This window comes from Empidonax traillii, unplaced genomic scaffold, assembly GCF_003031625.1.
Source record: "Empidonax traillii isolate 1590-97213 ecotype Southwest subspecies unplaced genomic scaffold, ASM303162v1 scaffold5:size3517227, whole genome shotgun sequence".
NCBI classification, from domain to species: Eukaryota; Metazoa; Chordata; class Aves; order Passeriformes; family Tyrannidae; genus Empidonax; species Empidonax traillii.
Window position 1 is genome coordinate 1,240,997 of NW_020955198.1, and position 16,509 is coordinate 1,257,505.

General features: G+C 59.7%; 3 protein-coding genes across 5 annotated transcripts in view; 1 reads left to right on the forward strand and 2 right to left on the reverse strand.

Moving 5' to 3' along the window:
* The first annotated feature begins 348 nt into the window (after positions 1 to 348).
* Positions 349 to 5,668, forward strand: LOC114055287 (sterol 26-hydroxylase, mitochondrial). Its single transcript, XM_027879263.1, has 9 exons — positions 349 to 582; positions 2,653 to 2,843; positions 3,103 to 3,302; positions 3,386 to 3,583; positions 3,722 to 3,882; positions 4,232 to 4,398; positions 4,639 to 4,720; positions 4,805 to 5,005; positions 5,103 to 5,668. The coding sequence occupies exons 1-9, from the start codon at positions 349 to 351 to the stop codon at positions 5,226 to 5,228; spliced, it is 1,560 nt and encodes a 519-aa protein (XP_027735064.1). The 3' UTR covers positions 5,229 to 5,668.
* Positions 5,669 to 6,462: 794 nt separating this feature from the next.
* PRKAG3 (protein kinase AMP-activated non-catalytic subunit gamma 3) lies at positions 6,463 to 10,954 on the reverse strand. 2 transcript variants are annotated; one of them, XR_003570709.1, is made up of 11 exons: positions 10,425 to 10,508; positions 10,147 to 10,228; positions 10,002 to 10,060; positions 9,681 to 9,726; positions 9,500 to 9,554; positions 9,288 to 9,414; positions 9,013 to 9,178; positions 8,798 to 8,835; positions 8,421 to 8,567; positions 8,167 to 8,336; positions 6,463 to 7,023 (listed from the first exon to the last, which is right to left on the reverse strand). XR_003570709.1 is itself a non-coding variant. In XM_027879298.1 (11 exons), exons 1-11 carry the CDS (start codon positions 10,929 to 10,931, stop codon positions 8,220 to 8,222), a joined length of 1,176 nt encoding a protein of 391 aa, XP_027735099.1. In that variant the 5' UTR covers positions 10,932 to 10,954; the 3' UTR covers positions 7,743 to 8,219. The 2 variants fall into 2 exon arrangements, 1 of the variants encoding a protein (XP_027735099.1); XM_027879298.1 differs by lacking the exon at positions 6,463 to 7,023 and adding an exon at positions 10,820 to 10,954 and having other exon boundaries at positions 7,743 to 8,336; positions 10,312 to 10,538.
* A 2,543-nt stretch (positions 10,955 to 13,497) lies between these two features.
* Positions 13,498 to 16,509, reverse strand: part of TTLL4 (tubulin tyrosine ligase like 4) — a 26,462-nt gene continuing 23,450 nt past the window's right edge. For both annotated transcript variants that reach the window (XM_027879202.1, XM_027879210.1), the window contains exons 17-19: positions 15,554 to 15,624; positions 14,890 to 14,972; positions 13,498 to 14,103 (exon numbers count right to left, since the gene is read on the reverse strand). In XM_027879202.1, the coding sequence (XP_027735003.1) occupies positions 13,962 to 14,103; positions 14,890 to 14,972; positions 15,554 to 15,624 (296 nt within the window). In that variant the 3' untranslated portion in view covers positions 13,498 to 13,961. The remainder of the gene's footprint in view (positions 14,104 to 14,889; positions 14,973 to 15,553; positions 15,625 to 16,509) is intronic.

Sequence of the window (16,509 nt, forward strand, 5' to 3'; positions counted from 1 at the left end):
CTGCAGCCGGTATCCATGGCCCGGTAGCAGGAGCGCAGCAGGCGGCACAAGGTGCGCGGTATGCACTGCCCGGTGCCCGCGGAGCAGCAGCCCCGTACCCGGTGCGCAGCAGCCGGCACCGCGGCCGGTACCCGTTGGGCAGCGCACGGGGTGCGCGATTCTCCATTCGCAGTGCGAGGTACCCAGTGCGCCGTGCCCGGTGCGCGATGCTCAATCCCCCGTGCGCCGTGCCCGGTGCCGGTGTCCGGTTGCCGCCCCCGCACCGCCCCCCGCACCGCCCCCGGTGCCGCCCCCCGCCACCCTCGGTGCCTCCCCGCCCCGCTCCGTCCCGTGCGCTGCCGACGGAGCATGGCGGGCCCGAGCGGCGGGGCCCGGTGGCCGCTGCTGCCGCTGCTCCTGCGCCCCCGCCCGCCGCCCTGCAGCAGCCCGGGACCGCCGCGCAGGACCGGGGGCTCGGCGGCGGCGGCGGCGGCGGGGCCGGCGCGGCTGAAGGGACCGGAGGATCTACCGGGGCCGGGGCTGCTCCGGACTTTCGTCTGGCTGTTCCTGCGGGGCTACTTGCTGCACACGCACCGGCTGCAGGTGCGCCGGGACAGTCCGGCCCGGGGGCTGCGGGAGTGCGGGGGTCGGGGTGCCTGGGGGCCTGGGGACCGTACACGGGGGCGTGGATGGGGGGGGCTGAGATAGGTGCGTGGGATGGAGGGGCTTCCGGGTGGGCTGCAGGGAGGATGCTGTACCCTGGGGAGGCTTTGCAAGGGAGGGAGTGGGTACGGGCCGGGGACAAGGGGAGATGGGCTCCAGGGAGGGGGAGAGCCACCAACAAGTGACGGCAGGGAGTTGAGCGGGGGCGGCAGAGCAGGGAAGCGGAGGGGCAGGGCAAGGGGGAGCACCCCGGCATCGTAGGGTGGTGCTGTGGCCAGCAGTGTGGAGAGAGGCAGCAGAACTCGGTGACCCCGGGAAGGTCCAGCCAGCTCAGGGCTGCCTCAGCATACCCGAGACGGCCGGGCAGTCTTAAGGGCAGCGGTTCGGGGGCACATCACGGGGTCCTGGCATCTCTGGCTCACAGCTGTGACAAGCTGGAGGGGCAACCGTTTGGGGAGCATGTGCCCAGGGAGGTTTTTGGGCAGATGTTACCCAGGCATGCAGAGGAGGGATAGACAGAGGTGTTTGTTTTCTTCTGTCAACACTTCCTCATTCTTCGGATGAAGCAAGCAATGGGCTTGGCTGGCTGCAAGCCAGGCAGCATCTTCCAGCCCTCTGGAGCTCTGACCGGCCAGAGAATCATGTGGGATCATGCCTCCCTGGCATCTCAGTGCACCAGCCACTGCTGGTTGGAGAAGAGGTTGTCACAGGGCAGTGGGATCTCAAGAAGTCATGCGAGCTCCCTCATGCTCCCTCCTGCCCCTGGGACTCTGAGCACAGCTTGGCTTTGCAGAAAGATGCCCACATGCTCTGGAGGTGCCTTTCTCCAGATCCCAGCAGCTCTGGATTCTTTCAGCCCCGCTCTCCAAGGCCTGCACTGTGTCAGGTCCTTGCTGCCATCAGATGCTGGTGGGCAGGCTTCAACCCAGGCCACAGCTGCCCCATGCCCAGTAGCTGCCTGCTGGGGTGGCTGTCCCTCCCCCTCCTGCTGCCACCATGCACGAGGAACGTCTCCCTGTGGTGACGAATCCAGCTGAATCCAGGCACAGGCTGCGATGCAGTCAGTCACCAAGGGAGATTGTACCACGTGCATCCCCGCAGCCACGGGGAATGGGGATCAAGGCTTCCCTACTAGGCCCCCCTCAGCTCCCCATGCTTGGCCATGCTCTGCAGGGGCTCTGTCAGTGCCTGCCTGGGATGGAGATGCCATGTCCCCTTGGGCACGGCCCTGTGCAGATCTACTTGCAAAGGGGTGCCCAGCTGCCCCCAAGGAGGGGGGCATAGTGCTCCCTGGCAGGGAGGCAGGCATGGAACCTTTGGGTGCAGCAGAGGAGAGAGGAGCTGCAGCCAACAGAGACCAGAGCAGGGCTGATGCTGTGGATGTCTCCTAGCTGATTTGTGAGCCTGTGGCCCCCGGCCATGCCCCAGAGGTGACAGCCTGCTCTGGGAGCAGCCCAGTCATGTCCTGGCCTGGCTCTGCCCTCCCACTGCTGATCATTAACCACCCTTTTGAGTGGTGAGTTCAAGGACCCACTCAGGGACCATTGTCCCCAGGTTAATCAGAGCTGAGGCCATGCTGGAAGCAGCAGGACTTGGACCTGCTGACAACTGCTGCAATGGTCCTGTATCGCATCACAGACCTGTGTTTGGCAGTTGTCCTTGTCCCTGCTGTCCTCTTTTGGTCTTCCTTCCCCAAAAGACCCACCAGGCTCCCTGTGTATCTCTGGGATGGGTGAGGGGCATGCCAGTCTGCACTGGGAGTCAGTGCCTGGTGTGCTTAGTGCTGGCAGATGTAATGCACCTGGAGACACCAGCACAGGCCATCTGCAGAGCACTTCAAGGATGATGCCAGCTTGGAGAGTCAGGGGCAGGTGCTTGAGCTCAGCTGGCGCTGGGAGGTCCACAGGATGGATGCAGAGGGTGCTAGGTACATGCAGGGCCAGCACTGGGGCAGGGAGGATCTGATCCAACTCCTGTCCCATTCACCCTGCCATGCTTTGTGCATTGCAGGTGATGTCCCGACGCCTTTACGGCCCTATCTGGAAGTCGACCTTCGGGCATTATAGGAACATCAACATTGGGAGCCCAGTGGTGCTGGAGCAGCTGCTACGGCAGGAGGGTAAATACCCCATGCGGAGTGACATGGCCCTGTGGAAGGAGCACCGGGACACTCGCAGCCTGCCCTATGGACCCTTCACTGAGTGAGTCCTGTCCTGGCTGTCCTCTGTGGGACAGCACACATCTCCTGTCCCTTCCTTAGATGCCTAGGTGGCAACTTGCATTGCTCCCTCTCCTGCAAGGTGCATGTCCCCACCGAGGAGAAGGGCATGGCCATGCCCATGGTGGGTGGAAAGACCTCTGGGGTGGTTCCAGGCTGGAGTTGGGAGTGTTGGGACACTGCTGCCAACCACTGCCCCCTGTACATCCGTACACCCAGCACTGAGCCTTGTCCCCATCCAGGGAAGGGGAGCGCTGGTACCGCCTGCGCCAGGTCCTCAACAAGCGGCTGCTGAAGCCCTCAGAGGCAGTGCTGTATGCGGATGCCATCGGGGAGGTGGTGTCAGACCTGATGGTGCGGCTGCGGGAGGAGCGGAGCCGCAGCTCCTCAGGGGTGCTGGTGGAGGACGTGGCCAACCTGCTCTACCGTTTTGCCCTCGAAGGTAGGGGGTTCTTCCTCCTCACCCCTGCCCTGCCCCACTCTTCCCATCCCCCCAGAGGTCTGGATACTGTCTGTCCTCCACAGGGATCTCCTACATCCTCTTCGAGACCCGCATTGGGTGCCTGAAACAGCAGGTCCCTGCCGAGACCCAGCGCTTCATTGACTCCATCAACCTCATGTTCAAGAACTCCATCTTCGCCACCGTCCTGCCCCGATGGAGCCGCAAGGTGCTGCCCTTCTGGGACCGCTACTTGAACAGCTGGGACACCATCTTTGCCTTCGGTGAGCAGTGACGAGGGGGACCCAGCATGGTAGGATTGGACTCCCTAAGGACACTCAAAAGTGGAGCAGTCCCTGGCCACATGTCCTTTTGGCAGCCCTCACTCTGTCAGCTCTGGGTCCCGCTCTCTGTCCCTGCAGGCAAGACCCTGATTGACCGAAAGATGGAGGAGCTGGAGGGGCAAGTAGAGCGCGGCAAGGAGGTGTCCGGCTACCTGAGCTACCTGCTGGCTAGTGGCAGACTCAGCCTGGATGAGGTCTACGGCAGCGTGGCCGAGCTGCTGCTGGCTGGTGTGGACACGGTGAGAGCCAGACAGCTGCTGCCAGGGGATTCCTGCTGAGCTCCATGCCCAGGGGAACCCACAGGGCCATGCTCAGCCCAGCCTCTGCAAGCTCTGGCCTGGTGGCTGGGAGGCTAATGCTCCCCAGGGGCAAACCCTCAGGAATCAGTCAGCTCAATCCCTGTCTTCTGCTCTGCTCCCTGTCATGCTCGCCATCCCACTTTCCCCTGCGCCTGCTACCCCTCACCCCTGACTTTCCTGCACACCAGAGCAGGGGTTCTCTGGTGCCATACTGGTGCTGTGCTTGGTACAAGGCTGCTCAGGTACCAGCCGCAGTTCTCTCACTCACCTTGGTTCTCCACTCCCCCAGACCTCCAACACACTGTCCTGGGCCTTGTACCACCTCTCCCGGGACCCAGGCATCCAGGAGACCCTGTACCAGGAGCTGAAAGCTGTTGTGCCTGCCGACCGCTTTCCGGCTGCTGAGGATATCCCCAAGTTGCCGATGCTTCGGGCCATTATCAAGGAGACACTGAGGTACAGCCCAGCCTTGCCCCTGCCCCAAGGTCCTGGTCATCAGCCCCTTCTCCGGGGAAAATACACCAACCAGGCGGTATGGGAGGCTGAATTTCAGTCCCTCAGGACCACATATATCCACCTCCTCCTTAGGGAGCTGCTTAGCAGCAGGAGGTGCTCCCCCTTGTCCTGCCTGCAGCTCTCTCCGTCTGGGATCTCCAGATGGGTCCTGCTTCACCACTTATTCTCCCCATATCCCAGGGTCTACCCCGTAGTGCCCACCAACGCCAGGGTCTTCTATGAGAAGGACATTGTCATCGGAGACTACCTCTTCCCCAAGAATGTGAGTAGGGGCTGTGGTGTGGGGTTCCCCGCTGCGCTTAATGGGGCTGGGTCTGGTCATTAACCCCCACTTACTGCCCTGCAGACCCTCTTTGTCCTGGCACACTACGCAATGTCCCACGATGAGACCTACTTCCCTGAGCCTGAGCGATTCCTGCCCCAGCGCTGGCTCCGCGGATATGGGTCCCCCCACCACCCCTTCAGCTCCATCCCCTTTGGCTACGGGGTTCGCGCCTGTGTTGGACGCCGCATTGCTGAGCTGGAGATGCACCTGGCCCTCGCCAGGGTGAGTAGGGACCCCTCCACTCTGGTTATCTTGCCATGAGCTGGGATGGGGGCCCCAGGGAGTCCCCAAGGCACTGCCACTCCCTTTCTTCCCACAGATCATCCAAGCATTCGAGGTGCGGCCAGACCCCCGTGGCGTGGAGGTGACATCTGTGTCCCGCATTGTCCTGGTGGCCGACAAGCCCATCAACCTGGAGTTCATTGCTCGCCCGGAAGCCCCCTGACTGCACATCCACCCCTGACCCTGGGTGCCAAATGGAGAACCCCCGCTGCCCCACAGGGAGGGGCAGGCAGGAAGGCAAAACCGTCCTCTGCCCAGATTGGGTCGGGGGGCTCCCAGCCCCACTGTGGGGAAGAGGGAGAGGATAAGAGATTGCCCCCAAATTGCCCCTGGGGCACTAGTAGCCCCCTACCCCAAATCAGCGGGAGGCTTAGGGAACTGCTGTGCCTTTCACACACTTTAGGGGGTTGTGTCGCCCCCATCCCATGCCCAGCTGGGCTGTGTTGGGGACCTGGGAGCTCTGTCAGGGCAGGGGGGAAGCAGGGTGGGGTTTTGCAGCCATTTGGTGTCTCCTTCGTCCTGTCCTTGTGTAGCTGCGCGTGGATCTGTGCCTGGAGCCAGGACATCTGGGTCTTTTCTGAACAGCTGACCTTGGCCTCAGAAGCTTCTCTGTTCCTCAGTTTCCCCCATGCCTCCAAGGGGAGGGTTGAGTGCTGGCCGGGTTTGGGGTTTGCACCTCTCCCAAGGGGCGGAGCTGGGAAAGCAAAGCAATAATGCAGCTCGTCCCCAGTGAGGGGAAGAGGCCTGTCACCACCCAGCACTGGTATCATGTCCCCTGGCAGAGCCAGCCAACACAGGAGGGGTGTTTAGCACCCGGGACCTTCCACTATTAGCCACTGTTGCACTGAGATGCTCTTATGGGGTCACGGGAATGGCAGGGCTTGCTCCATGTGAAGCAGGCAGAGAAAGGTCAGCTCGGCACCCCCCATCCTCAAGTGGGAGCTGATATCCAGGGCAATCACAGGGGCTCAGAGCTGGTAGCAGCCACAGACAAGGGATGCATTACCAGGGTCCTGGGGCATGGGACACCCTAACAGTGAACCACTCTCACCTTCCTACTTCTTGGACTAAGGGAAGCAGCAGGCAGAAACCTTGCTGGCACCAAGGCTGCTGTGCTTGGGGCATCCCTGAAGGGCCCTCCCACCACCACTGTAATCAAGGCTGCATGCCCTGTTTCCCTGTCACCTTGGCTCTACCCCCTGTGCCCATGCCACCCTTGCTGGCATTCCAGGCTGGGTTCCCCAGCCCTGCCAAGTAGCCAGTATCCCTCTTCCAAGCCCTGCTCTCTCCAGAGCAGCTATGCTCAGCTTTAACCCAGAAAAGCAAGAGGCAGTTCTTGGATCAGGCTACTTTGTTACAACGAGGCTGAACAGACCAACAAATAAATAAGTATCCCCTTCCCACCCCAAAACGTGCACAGGATCCCCACGCAAGTGCCCATCCTGGTGCCAGCTTTTGCACAGGCTGTGCCTCTGCCAGGGAGCTCCAGCCCCATGTGACCCTACAATAAACAAGCCTGTGTGTGCAGCTGAGCCTATGCTACCAAGCACTGGGCACAGACGGTGGGACTGTGTTCACCAGGAGGGAGCCACAGTGGAAATGCTCGAATGCAGCAGTGGGATGGGAGCAGAGTGACCAGGTCTTCTGGGGCTCTGTGGATCTCTGTGCCCAGCCACAGGCATGTCATGGCTCCTCCAGCACAGTGCCCATTGAGCATCACTGTGCTCACTGGCAGGAGGTACCCCGGTGACCCTTTTTCCACCCTTTCTGCCTCCCCAAGGCTGACAGGATCTGGCCCTGGAGTCAAGACGAGCCCCAGGACTGGGGTGAACAGGCAGATCCTCCCTGCAGAGAACCTTCAGGCCAAAGCCTCCTTCTCACGGGCCATGCAAGAGACCCCTGAGTCAAACAAGACAGTGGCACTTCCTGGTGTCTTCAGAGCAAGGATCGATCGATGCCTGCAAGGCAAGAGAGCATGCGAGGCCATAACCCTAAAACAGTGCTGGACTGAGCACCCTGTGGCATGGCCCTCCCAACCCATCCTGGTGGACACTGGGGTCGTGCCTCTATTCCTGGCTTGGATGCAAGCTCTGGGCTACGAGGGAGGGCAGCTGGCCTGGAGAGGGCCCCCTGGAGTTCCTGATGCAGCCACCCCTGTGGGCACCAGGAATGGGGTAAGCGAAGATACCATGACTGGGAAATAGGGGGAAGGGGCTTGTCTCACTTGTGGCTCACACACACCGCTCCCTGTCCCCTCTTGTGCAGAGCAGCTGGGCACTGCTGGTGGAACTGGTGGACATGAGGATGTCCCAAGCCCATTACCCACCACTACCCCAAAAAAAGTATCATTACCTTTGGAAAGCAGATGGGACCCAGGGCCAGCTCCCTCCTTCCTATTTCACCCCTAAAGAGCTGCCACAGTGGGTGCAAACACAATGCCCACCCATCACCAGTGAGGACTCACCAGGCAGTGGGTGAGCAGACCCAGCTGCAGGCAATCAGGCAGTATGGTCCCAGTGCCACCTGAGAGTGAGCCCTGTCCCTGGAGCAGGCAGTTTTGGGGCTGCTGCAGGTAGAGAGGGTTTGGGGGCCTCTGCCAGCCAGGGCCCATGGGTCAGGCATGGTGTACACATGGCTACTCGTGGGCAGCATGTCATGAGGGTGCAAGTGGAGGAATGGCACTGGAGGTGCTCAGATCTCAGGGTTTGAGGTGAGATCAAAAATATGCTTTTGTCTTAGGGTGCATCACACCCCAAAACCCTCATCCAGCCCAAAACCCAGAGACCTGCAAAACCTGCATTCCATTCACTGCCTGAATGGGAGTCTAGGGGAGCTGTCTCCATGGCAAGTGCCCCCATCCCTCCTCATGGACACCAGGGGTCCCCCTCTGATTCTTGTGTACCCCAGGACAAGCAGCATCTGGGTCCTGCTGTCCCCCCTTGGGCACCCAGCGCTTCCAGACCCCAGCCCCAGCCTCCTTCATCCCTCAGGGCCAGTTTGGCTGGGGTGGAGGCAGGTGGTCTGAGCAGGAAAGTGGCAAGGTGCAAGTGACCCAGTGTCATGAAGGGAACAGGCCCACAGTGACAGAGGACAGCGCCTACCTGAAGTGGAGAGAAATGCGGAGTGCAAGTGGAGAAAGATGGAGTGCCGTGGGCTAAGAGTTAAGAGCATCGATACCTGCGGGAGTGAGCACAAGGGCCTGGAGGATGTCGGAGAGGGAGACGATGCCCCGCGGGTACCGGTTCTCATCTACCAGAACCAGGCGATGGACCTGTGGGTGCAGGCAGACCATCATGGGCACGCTGGGCAGCTGGCAGGGGTGGCTGTGCTGGCACAAGGCACCCCAGCCACTCACCTGCTCCTTGGCAAATCGATCAATGATGTCCTCCATGGGCTCATGGGGGTAGCAGGTGATGACCCCCTCCAGGCAGGTAGTGCGCTGCCGCAGTGCCTCCCGCACACTGATGTCCAGGTTGTTATAGGTCTTCTGGGCTGCCAGGTGCTGTGGGAGGTGTGACCCCATTCAGCACCCCCGTGTGTCCTCATACCCCGTTGTGGCAACACAGAGGGAACACTGAGTCCTGGGGATGAACTGAGCAGATGTGCACTGGCATGGGCAGGACATTGCATTTGGGATGGGTTTACACAGGCACAGATAAGTGTGAACACCCCCACCAGTGCATGCAAGGGGCCACACTTGTGTTCAGGCATGCAAACACACAGGGTACTCACAATGACATCAAACCGGGAGTACAGGCCAACCACTTGCCCTGCAAAGAGAAACAGGGCAGGAGCTGGGGAGGGGGACATGCCTTGGGGACATTTGCCATGTTCCTTGCACACCCCAAGCGGCAGCCCAAGAGCCAGGAGAGGGTTTTTGGATGGGGATGGGGATGGAGCTGCTGGCAGAGGGAGATGAGGGGGTCACTTTCCTCCTCCCCAGGTACCGGCATCATTGATGACAGGCAAGGCAGAGACACGGCGATCCACGAAGATGTCTAAGGCAGTGTAGATCGGGGCAGTCTCAGGCACAACAGCCAGGTCACGGAAGGTGCCAATGCACAGCTCCTGCACTGTTTTTTTCAGGAAGCGTGGCTTGGGAATGGTAGAGGCCTGCAATGGGTCAGGGCAGGGCTTGACTGGCACCTACACACATTTTGATACCCTTGTTTGTGCCCCTACGCACCTGCCATGTGTGTGCACACACAGCCCCGACACTCACAAAAATGTGGAGAAACTTGAGGATGCGCTTGTGTGTCAGGATGTGCAGGACATTGCCCGAGATGGGCTCGATGACAGGCAGGCGGTGAATTTTATGCTTGATCAGGGAGTAGACAGCATCGAAGAGGCTGTGGGTGATGGGGACATCGTGGTGGGATAGGGCTGCAATGCAGGCAAACACACACCCACCCCAAGGGGTGGACAGGCTCTCACCTATTGCTTGGGGAGATGTAGACCAACGGCTTGAAGGAGCCCTGCAGGTACACCTCTGCCAAGGGAGAGAGGTGGAAGGGGGGGTCCTCCAGCCCTCTCATGCAGCCCCACAACCCAGAGCTCACCACTATGCCCTGCACAACATCCTGCCCAGCCATCCCTATCACCCCATGATTTTTACCTCTCCAGGTCTCAATTTTGTGCTCCTCCACCTCATAGATTTGAACCTGAAGGTAGGGAAATGCTTTGGTTATGGGGGCTTATGGGGGACTGAGGGCACAGTGAGACACTACTCCTTTCCCCAGGCATCCTATCCCATCACCCTAAGCACAGGAATTACATTTTCAGTGCCAGGCAGACAGGCAAAAAGCAGATGCTGCCCTGGCCCAGAATCATCCCCTGGTCACAGTCCAGTGATGAAGAGGAGACCAGGAGAGGTGGGGACAGCCCCTCCCTGCCCCATGCATGCCCCGATCTCTCATGCTCTCCCCACCACACTCACCAGAGGTGAGCGGTAGTAACGGTGGAGGATGTTGATGAAGTCGGTGATGGTGAGCATCCCTGTGGAGACACGTGGGGCTGGCAGCACTGCCTGCACCCTCACTGCCGGGCCAGGGAGGGGGCCAGGCAGCACTGCTGGCACTCACCCACAAAGCTCTGTGTCTTGTTGTCCCAGAGAGGGGCAGCACGCACCCCGTTGGCCACCAGTGCCAGAAAGGCTTTCTTGATCTGCTGACAGAGTGGGGAGGGGATCAGGGGGTCCCGAGCCTGCTCCTCCACTGCCCATCCCCACTGATCCCCTGCTTTGTCACCTCCAGGGAGATGTCAAAGACGACAAGCTTGCAGCTGGTGGGTATGGCATCGTAGCAGCAGTGGCTCCTTAGGAAGTGCATGTAGACCTCAGCGTCAGGGCTCTGAAACTCACTTTCTGGGCCCAGTCTCAGTATCTCATTTCCCAGTGTGAAGGTGACAGATCTCCTATGCCTGTATTCTTCCTCCTCCTCTTCCTCCTCCCTGGGGCATAGAGCCTCTGGGAACCCTGCAGGAAAAGCCATCCCAGCCCCAGACAACGAGCTGAGATGCTGAGTCTCAGCAACCTCCTGCCTAGGGGGGAGCAGGGGATGCTCCCCACAGAGCCTCCCTGTTCCCTACTCCACAGGGGCAGCACACAGCACTGCAGTTCTCCAGCCTGGGGTGCACTTCAGCTGAGGAGTGAGGGTGATGAGGGGTATGGGCAGAGTGGGCAGAGGACCAGTGTACTCATCACACGACTAAGGCAGTCCCCCCCTCCTACACACCTAGGTTCTACCTGCTACCCACCTTCCTCCTTAGGGCAGGCAGCAGTATCCAGCAGCGCCACCTGAGAGGGCACACAGCAAGGAGGGGTCAGCAGGAGTCCAGCCTTTCCCCCACCCACGGATGCTGCCTGCATTCACCCTGTTCCAGCTCACCAGAGCCGGACTGTCCTTTCAGGGTGGGGATGTGGGCGGGGCTGAGCCCCCAGTCCCTCTTGGCAGCCCCCTGCCAGCGCAGGATCCCCAGAGCCCGCAGCCTCCATGGTGGCTCCAGCCCAGGGCACCCAGCTTGTTTCCCTGCTCTGGGGAGCCAGTGGGGGTCCCCAGAGCAGGGCAGGGCAGGGCATGAACGGCAGGACCTCCCGCCTTCTCTCTCTGCTGTTGGAGCCCAGCAGGTCCCACAGTGGCTCTGAGCCCATCCTCTCCCAGTCCCAAGGTGTAAATCCCGGTCTTGCTTCCTCCCGTGCCGGGAGCCTCGCCAGCCCCACTGGCTTCCCCCGGGGACCAGGTCCGTCCCAGGAGACCTACAATAATGAGGGGGTAGCCCCTGAAGGGAGGCCACAGGGCCGGATGTCTGACTCCGTTCTCCCCAGTCCCCAGGAGACCCTACCATAACACAGCAGCATGTGCAGAGGGAAAAGCAACCCCGGTCACAAACGTACCTGACAGAGCTAATGTTTACAGGCCACCCTAAAATAACGAAGGTACAGCGACTGCTCCCTAAGGAGTCCAGAGCCAGCCCCGGGAAGGAGGAGACCCAGCATACATATCCCCCTACCCTTCCCAAGGGTCTGGGTACAGCCGAGACAAGGGCGTCCTTGTCCCCTTGGCTGCATGTCCGTGGGAAGGGGCCCGGCAGCCCCCCACATTCCCCCACCTCGGGGATGGCCTCTCCGAGTGAGGGGCTATGGGACAGGACCCCCCACCCAGCCCGGCGGTACCTGGGACACAGCGGGGCCGCGGAGCCGCTCCATGCTGACTATCTGCGGGGCAGCGCTGCTATTCTGGGCCCGCGGCTGGCGTGGCCCTGGCAGATAGGGTGTCAGCGAGCAATGCCAGCCGTGCCCCCACCACCGCCGCGGGGGGGGACACGGCCGACACGGCCGGGTAGAGCCCGCAGCCCCGGGCTGGAGGGGGTGGCCGCGGCCCCGAGGATAGCGTTGGCCTTGCGGATCCGAGGGAAGGGGCGATGGAGGGGTGGCTGGGGACAGAGAGCGGGAGGACACCCCGCTTCGCGGATCCCCGTCCTCCAGGAGCGGTGCTCAGAGCCCTGCCCGCCCGGTGGTGCCCCCGCCCCATCGCGGGTGGGGGACACAGCGTGCCCCCCTCCCCGGAGGTGCTGAAGAAGGGCTGGGTCCAGTCACGGGCTGAGAGACGGTCACAGCGGCTGCGGACCCCTCGTCCTGGAGGCTGGCCAGCCCTGTCTGCCCCTGCCCGCCCTTGCCCGGGGTCCTGCTGCGGCTCGCTGTGCCCAGCCACGCCAGACCCACGGCGGGGGCAGCCCGACCTGCTAGGGAACTTCCTTCCTTGCCGCCTGCCCGCCCTCCGCCCGCTGTCGGCTCCACTTCTATTTCAGGGAGGTTCAAATAGCACCTTGGCCAGCTGTCGGGCCGGCCCGGGGCAGCGGTGGGCAAGCGGGCTGGTGGCTGCCGGGTCAAGGGGACAGGGCTCTGCCTGGTTTCAGGGGACAGCTGGAGACACTGGCCCATGGCGGAGTGCAAGGAATCCCCTTGTGCTGCCTCACGGCAGGCAGGAGGAGAAGGGACGAGGGCGAGAGCTCGGTACTGGGGTGACAGGAGGACACAGCGCAGCCCGGGCCCAGTGGCCCGTGCCCCGCAGCGGTGCAGAGGGCGATGGGGGCGAGCCGCTACAGCCGTGCCGTGCAGAGCAGCCTGGCTCCAGCCTGGCCATCGCGGGTGCTGGCAGCAGGGAAGGGGGCAGGCATCTCCACTTTCGGAGCTATTTTCAGGTGCTGGAGAGAAGCCGATGAGAGATGAGATTGTCACCAAGGAGACCGGAGAAACAGGGCCCAGTGCCGGGAAACGGGGGGCTGCAAGGAGAGGGGAAGGAAGGGCTTTCTGTAAGCCCCAGGGCCCACACCAGAAGCTCAGCATCTCCTCTAGCCTCCAACAACCTGCCCAAGCGGCCAGCATCCAGCTAGCAGGCTGGGGGAACATAACCCTGAACCAGCACCCAGCTCTTCCTCCCTCTACTGTAAGGCTGGACTGCTCTGTTCCCCTTGGTTACAGGTCCACAGGAGAGTCCCTAGGACATAAGGCAGTGATGCTGGGAGCTGCTCCTCCATGCAGGGGGGCACACACACCTGCCCCCAGGACAGCAAGAATTACCCCCTGCTAGGAGAAGGACAGAGAAAAAGGGGGGTGGTAGCACAAACCCACACTGTACCAGAGCTCAGTGAAGTCCTGTGGGAAGAGCTGAGCTGCATCCCAGACACAAAGAGATCAGGGAAAGAGAGACAGATGAGAATGAGGAGAGCAGCTGAGCGTTAAACTTTAATAAAAATCCTTGAGAAACAAATGGAAAATAGAGAGCAGAGCCCAGGAGAAGAGCATCAGCCTGCAATCCACGCACGTATGCTGCAGGGCACACCAGAGAGCCAATGAGCTCAGCTGTTCCATCCCCAGCAGCTCTACTGTCCCCACAACAAACTGCAGCCATGCTGCTACTCATGGTGTCTCTTGAGCAGAGAATGCTGGCACCGGCATTCAGAAAAGGTCCCAAGCCCTGCTCCTTCCAGAGGAGTGGGGTACCGATTTGGGACTTTTCTCCAGGACCTAGGCTGCAGCAGGGCAGGAGCACACTTGGCTGCCAGCAGCTCAGGACACAGAGACACAGGCAACCAAGGGCTCAGCCTATGCTGGTTGGGGACAAGAAGGGCAGGCTCAGCCGGCTCCCACACAGCAGATAAAAGGATTTAAAAGCAGCCTGGGACAAAGGCCTGACAAACCCCACTTCCTCAGGCTTTGCCATTTGTTTTGAAAACTGAAGTCACACAGCTCTCCTCTTCATCCAGTAAAACATTCCTCTCCAAAAACAGCCCCACAAGCAAGTGTGCAGTGCAAGGGGCTCCCACAGTCCTTGCTCTACAGAGCCAGCTCCCGTCTCTTCCTTTGAGGTAGGTTGATGTGTCCCCAGTGGCTGCCTGGTCACATCACCAGGGTGGTGTCCGAGAGGCAGCCAGAAGGTCTCTGGTTGGCTCCACCAGTGCACTTGTTGAGAGGTAAGCTCTGAGTAGGGCTGGGCTCCAGGCATCTTGTGAGGTCCTCACCAGCTGAAGGGAAGTGTGTGCTGCAGGAGAAAGGAGACCCTGTGCTGCTTAGGGACAGTGAGAAAGGACCAAAAGGACCATGGTGCAACATTTACCTGCAGTATCATGACACACGAAACTCAGATACGGCTGCCAGGCTCACCTACTCCATCTCCCATCCCAGGCAGCACCACTCACCCCAACAGATATCCAAGATATTGATGGGGCTTCAGGACCATAGCTTGATCTCTCTGTTTGAATGTAAACCCAAGTCCATCCTGGCCTGGGCACAGGAACATGGATGAACTTCCCTGTAGCACCGGAGACAAGGGGTGTGCCTCCCCTCCACTTTGGCTCACCCAGACCCTGTCCTTCACCTCTCCGCAGGAAGCTCTCAGGGCCAGTAGCCCAGCTTTGCTCAGGGAAGCTGGTAGAGTGCAGCAGACCTGGGAGTGTCACTGCTCGCCCAACCCACGCTGCAGCTGAGCCTCTGCTCACTGCTAACCACATCAGTGCCCACAGAAGTGGCACAGTTCCCTATCAGGGAAACATCTTGTCAGCATGTCCTGACCATGACAGCCCTGAACGTTACTCAATCTGGCTGTTCTGGGCTTCACTCCCATCTGAGCTGGGCGCACAGTGCCAAGGAGACATGCCCAGTTATGCAGACATCATGCCAGACCCACCAGTTTGCTCTCCAGACAGCTGAGGCTGGCTTCAGAGCCTGAAAACCAACCTGCTCCTCTCCCCTTAAACAAAGCAGCTTTCCCTGCCATCCTAAAGCCACACTGTGAACACCATGCGTGTCACGGCCAGTACAAACTCACCCCAGTCTGCCCAGTTCCAGTTTGCTGAAGCCATTTGATTGAATGCTACTCTTCTGAAGTAAGAAAGACTTTGGCAACGACCACTACAGGAGGAGAGAAAGACAACAGAATGGTTATTTAAGTCATGGCAAAAATCCCTCAAGCCTGCTGTGCTCTGCCATAGGCTGCCCTAGAGAGTTTCAGCTAGAGCTGCCTCATTGCCGCACATCATCACTGCCACCAGACTGTTCCAAGAATAGCAAACAGAGCAGTCTTTGCTCTCTGACTAATGAATCCCTCTGCTGAAAGTGGGAGTAGAGCATCTCGAGGTCAAGAGTGGGTTTCTTTCAGTGCATCAGTCTGCTGTAAGGCACGGGAGTGACAGACAGAGATGACTCCCTCACAAAGGGGACTAAGGGGCAGGTCAGGTGCCAAATATGTAGGGCTGTACCCAGTGATATTCAGATGCAAAATACTTGGAGATCTGATATACTATTCATGACTTCATGTTAGTGGGAAATAGGGCAGCATGGGTTTTTCCAGACTCCTGGAGGCCTTGGCAAAGAAGGAAGAAGAAGGTAAACAGGTAAGGCAGGAATCAGAGGAAGCAGAAAAAGCAGGCTCTCTACCCAACTCTGGCAGGCAAACAAGCCTCTCTGACTACCTTACCCACAGTCATACATACCACCTGGGCCAAATCTGTCCCTGCCCCAGTGTGGTAGCCTTTGACACACCAATTCTTCAGCAGCTCCAGACCTGGAAGTGACAGAAGACAAGCAGCAAGAATGAACAGTCAGGTTTGCAAAGAGTTAAGCCTTCCCAGCTTGGGGCATGTAAATATGCTGCACTGACCACGCAGAACACGCTATGCAATAACTACTTGAACATGTGCCTGACTGCCAGCAAACACGGGGTAAATCAAGGGCGTTCACCCTTTGTATGAGCAAACACCAACGCACGGGCTGCTACAGCGCCTGCCTTCCTCCCAGGGAGCCAAGACACTCTGTGCAGCAGGCTCAGTGAAACAGGGAAACTGGGACAACACAGGATTTGCCGAATTAGACCACATTCACTGTCCCCCTGAGCCCAATGCTTGCCAACGGCAGCACCTGATTGGGGCTGCACCGGTGAAAGTTCCTACAATGCAAATGTAGAGCAGCTTTGCTGTCATCGTCCTCTTTCCCAGAGGAGGGCAGCTCAGGCAACCTCCTCCTCACACAGCACTGATCAGCTGCAGCATCCCAGTGTATCACCTCCTCCCTGCAGGGATCCATACAGAGCTCAATGTGAGATGAGACCTGCTCTCCATCCCTGACAGTGGGACCAAGCTCGTCACTAGTGTGACTGGAAGGGACCATTTCTCTCACTGCACACAAGACACGGTGCTCCAGAGCACAGTGAGGTCATCTTGAAACAGAGCCATGTGTTTGATTGCACTGACCAGAAATAACCCCAAAACACTGAGAAATCCAGGACTGCTCTCTTTCTGTTTTCTTTTTTAAGAGTCTTAGGGTCATAGCAGAAGCTGAAGTGCCTTGAGATTTAAGAACCAGTAGAGCAATGGCTAGGAACTTGATGCTGTCCAGCTGGGATTACTGTGGTTTGCTATACGATACCAGCCCTGGCTATAGGAGAAATCCT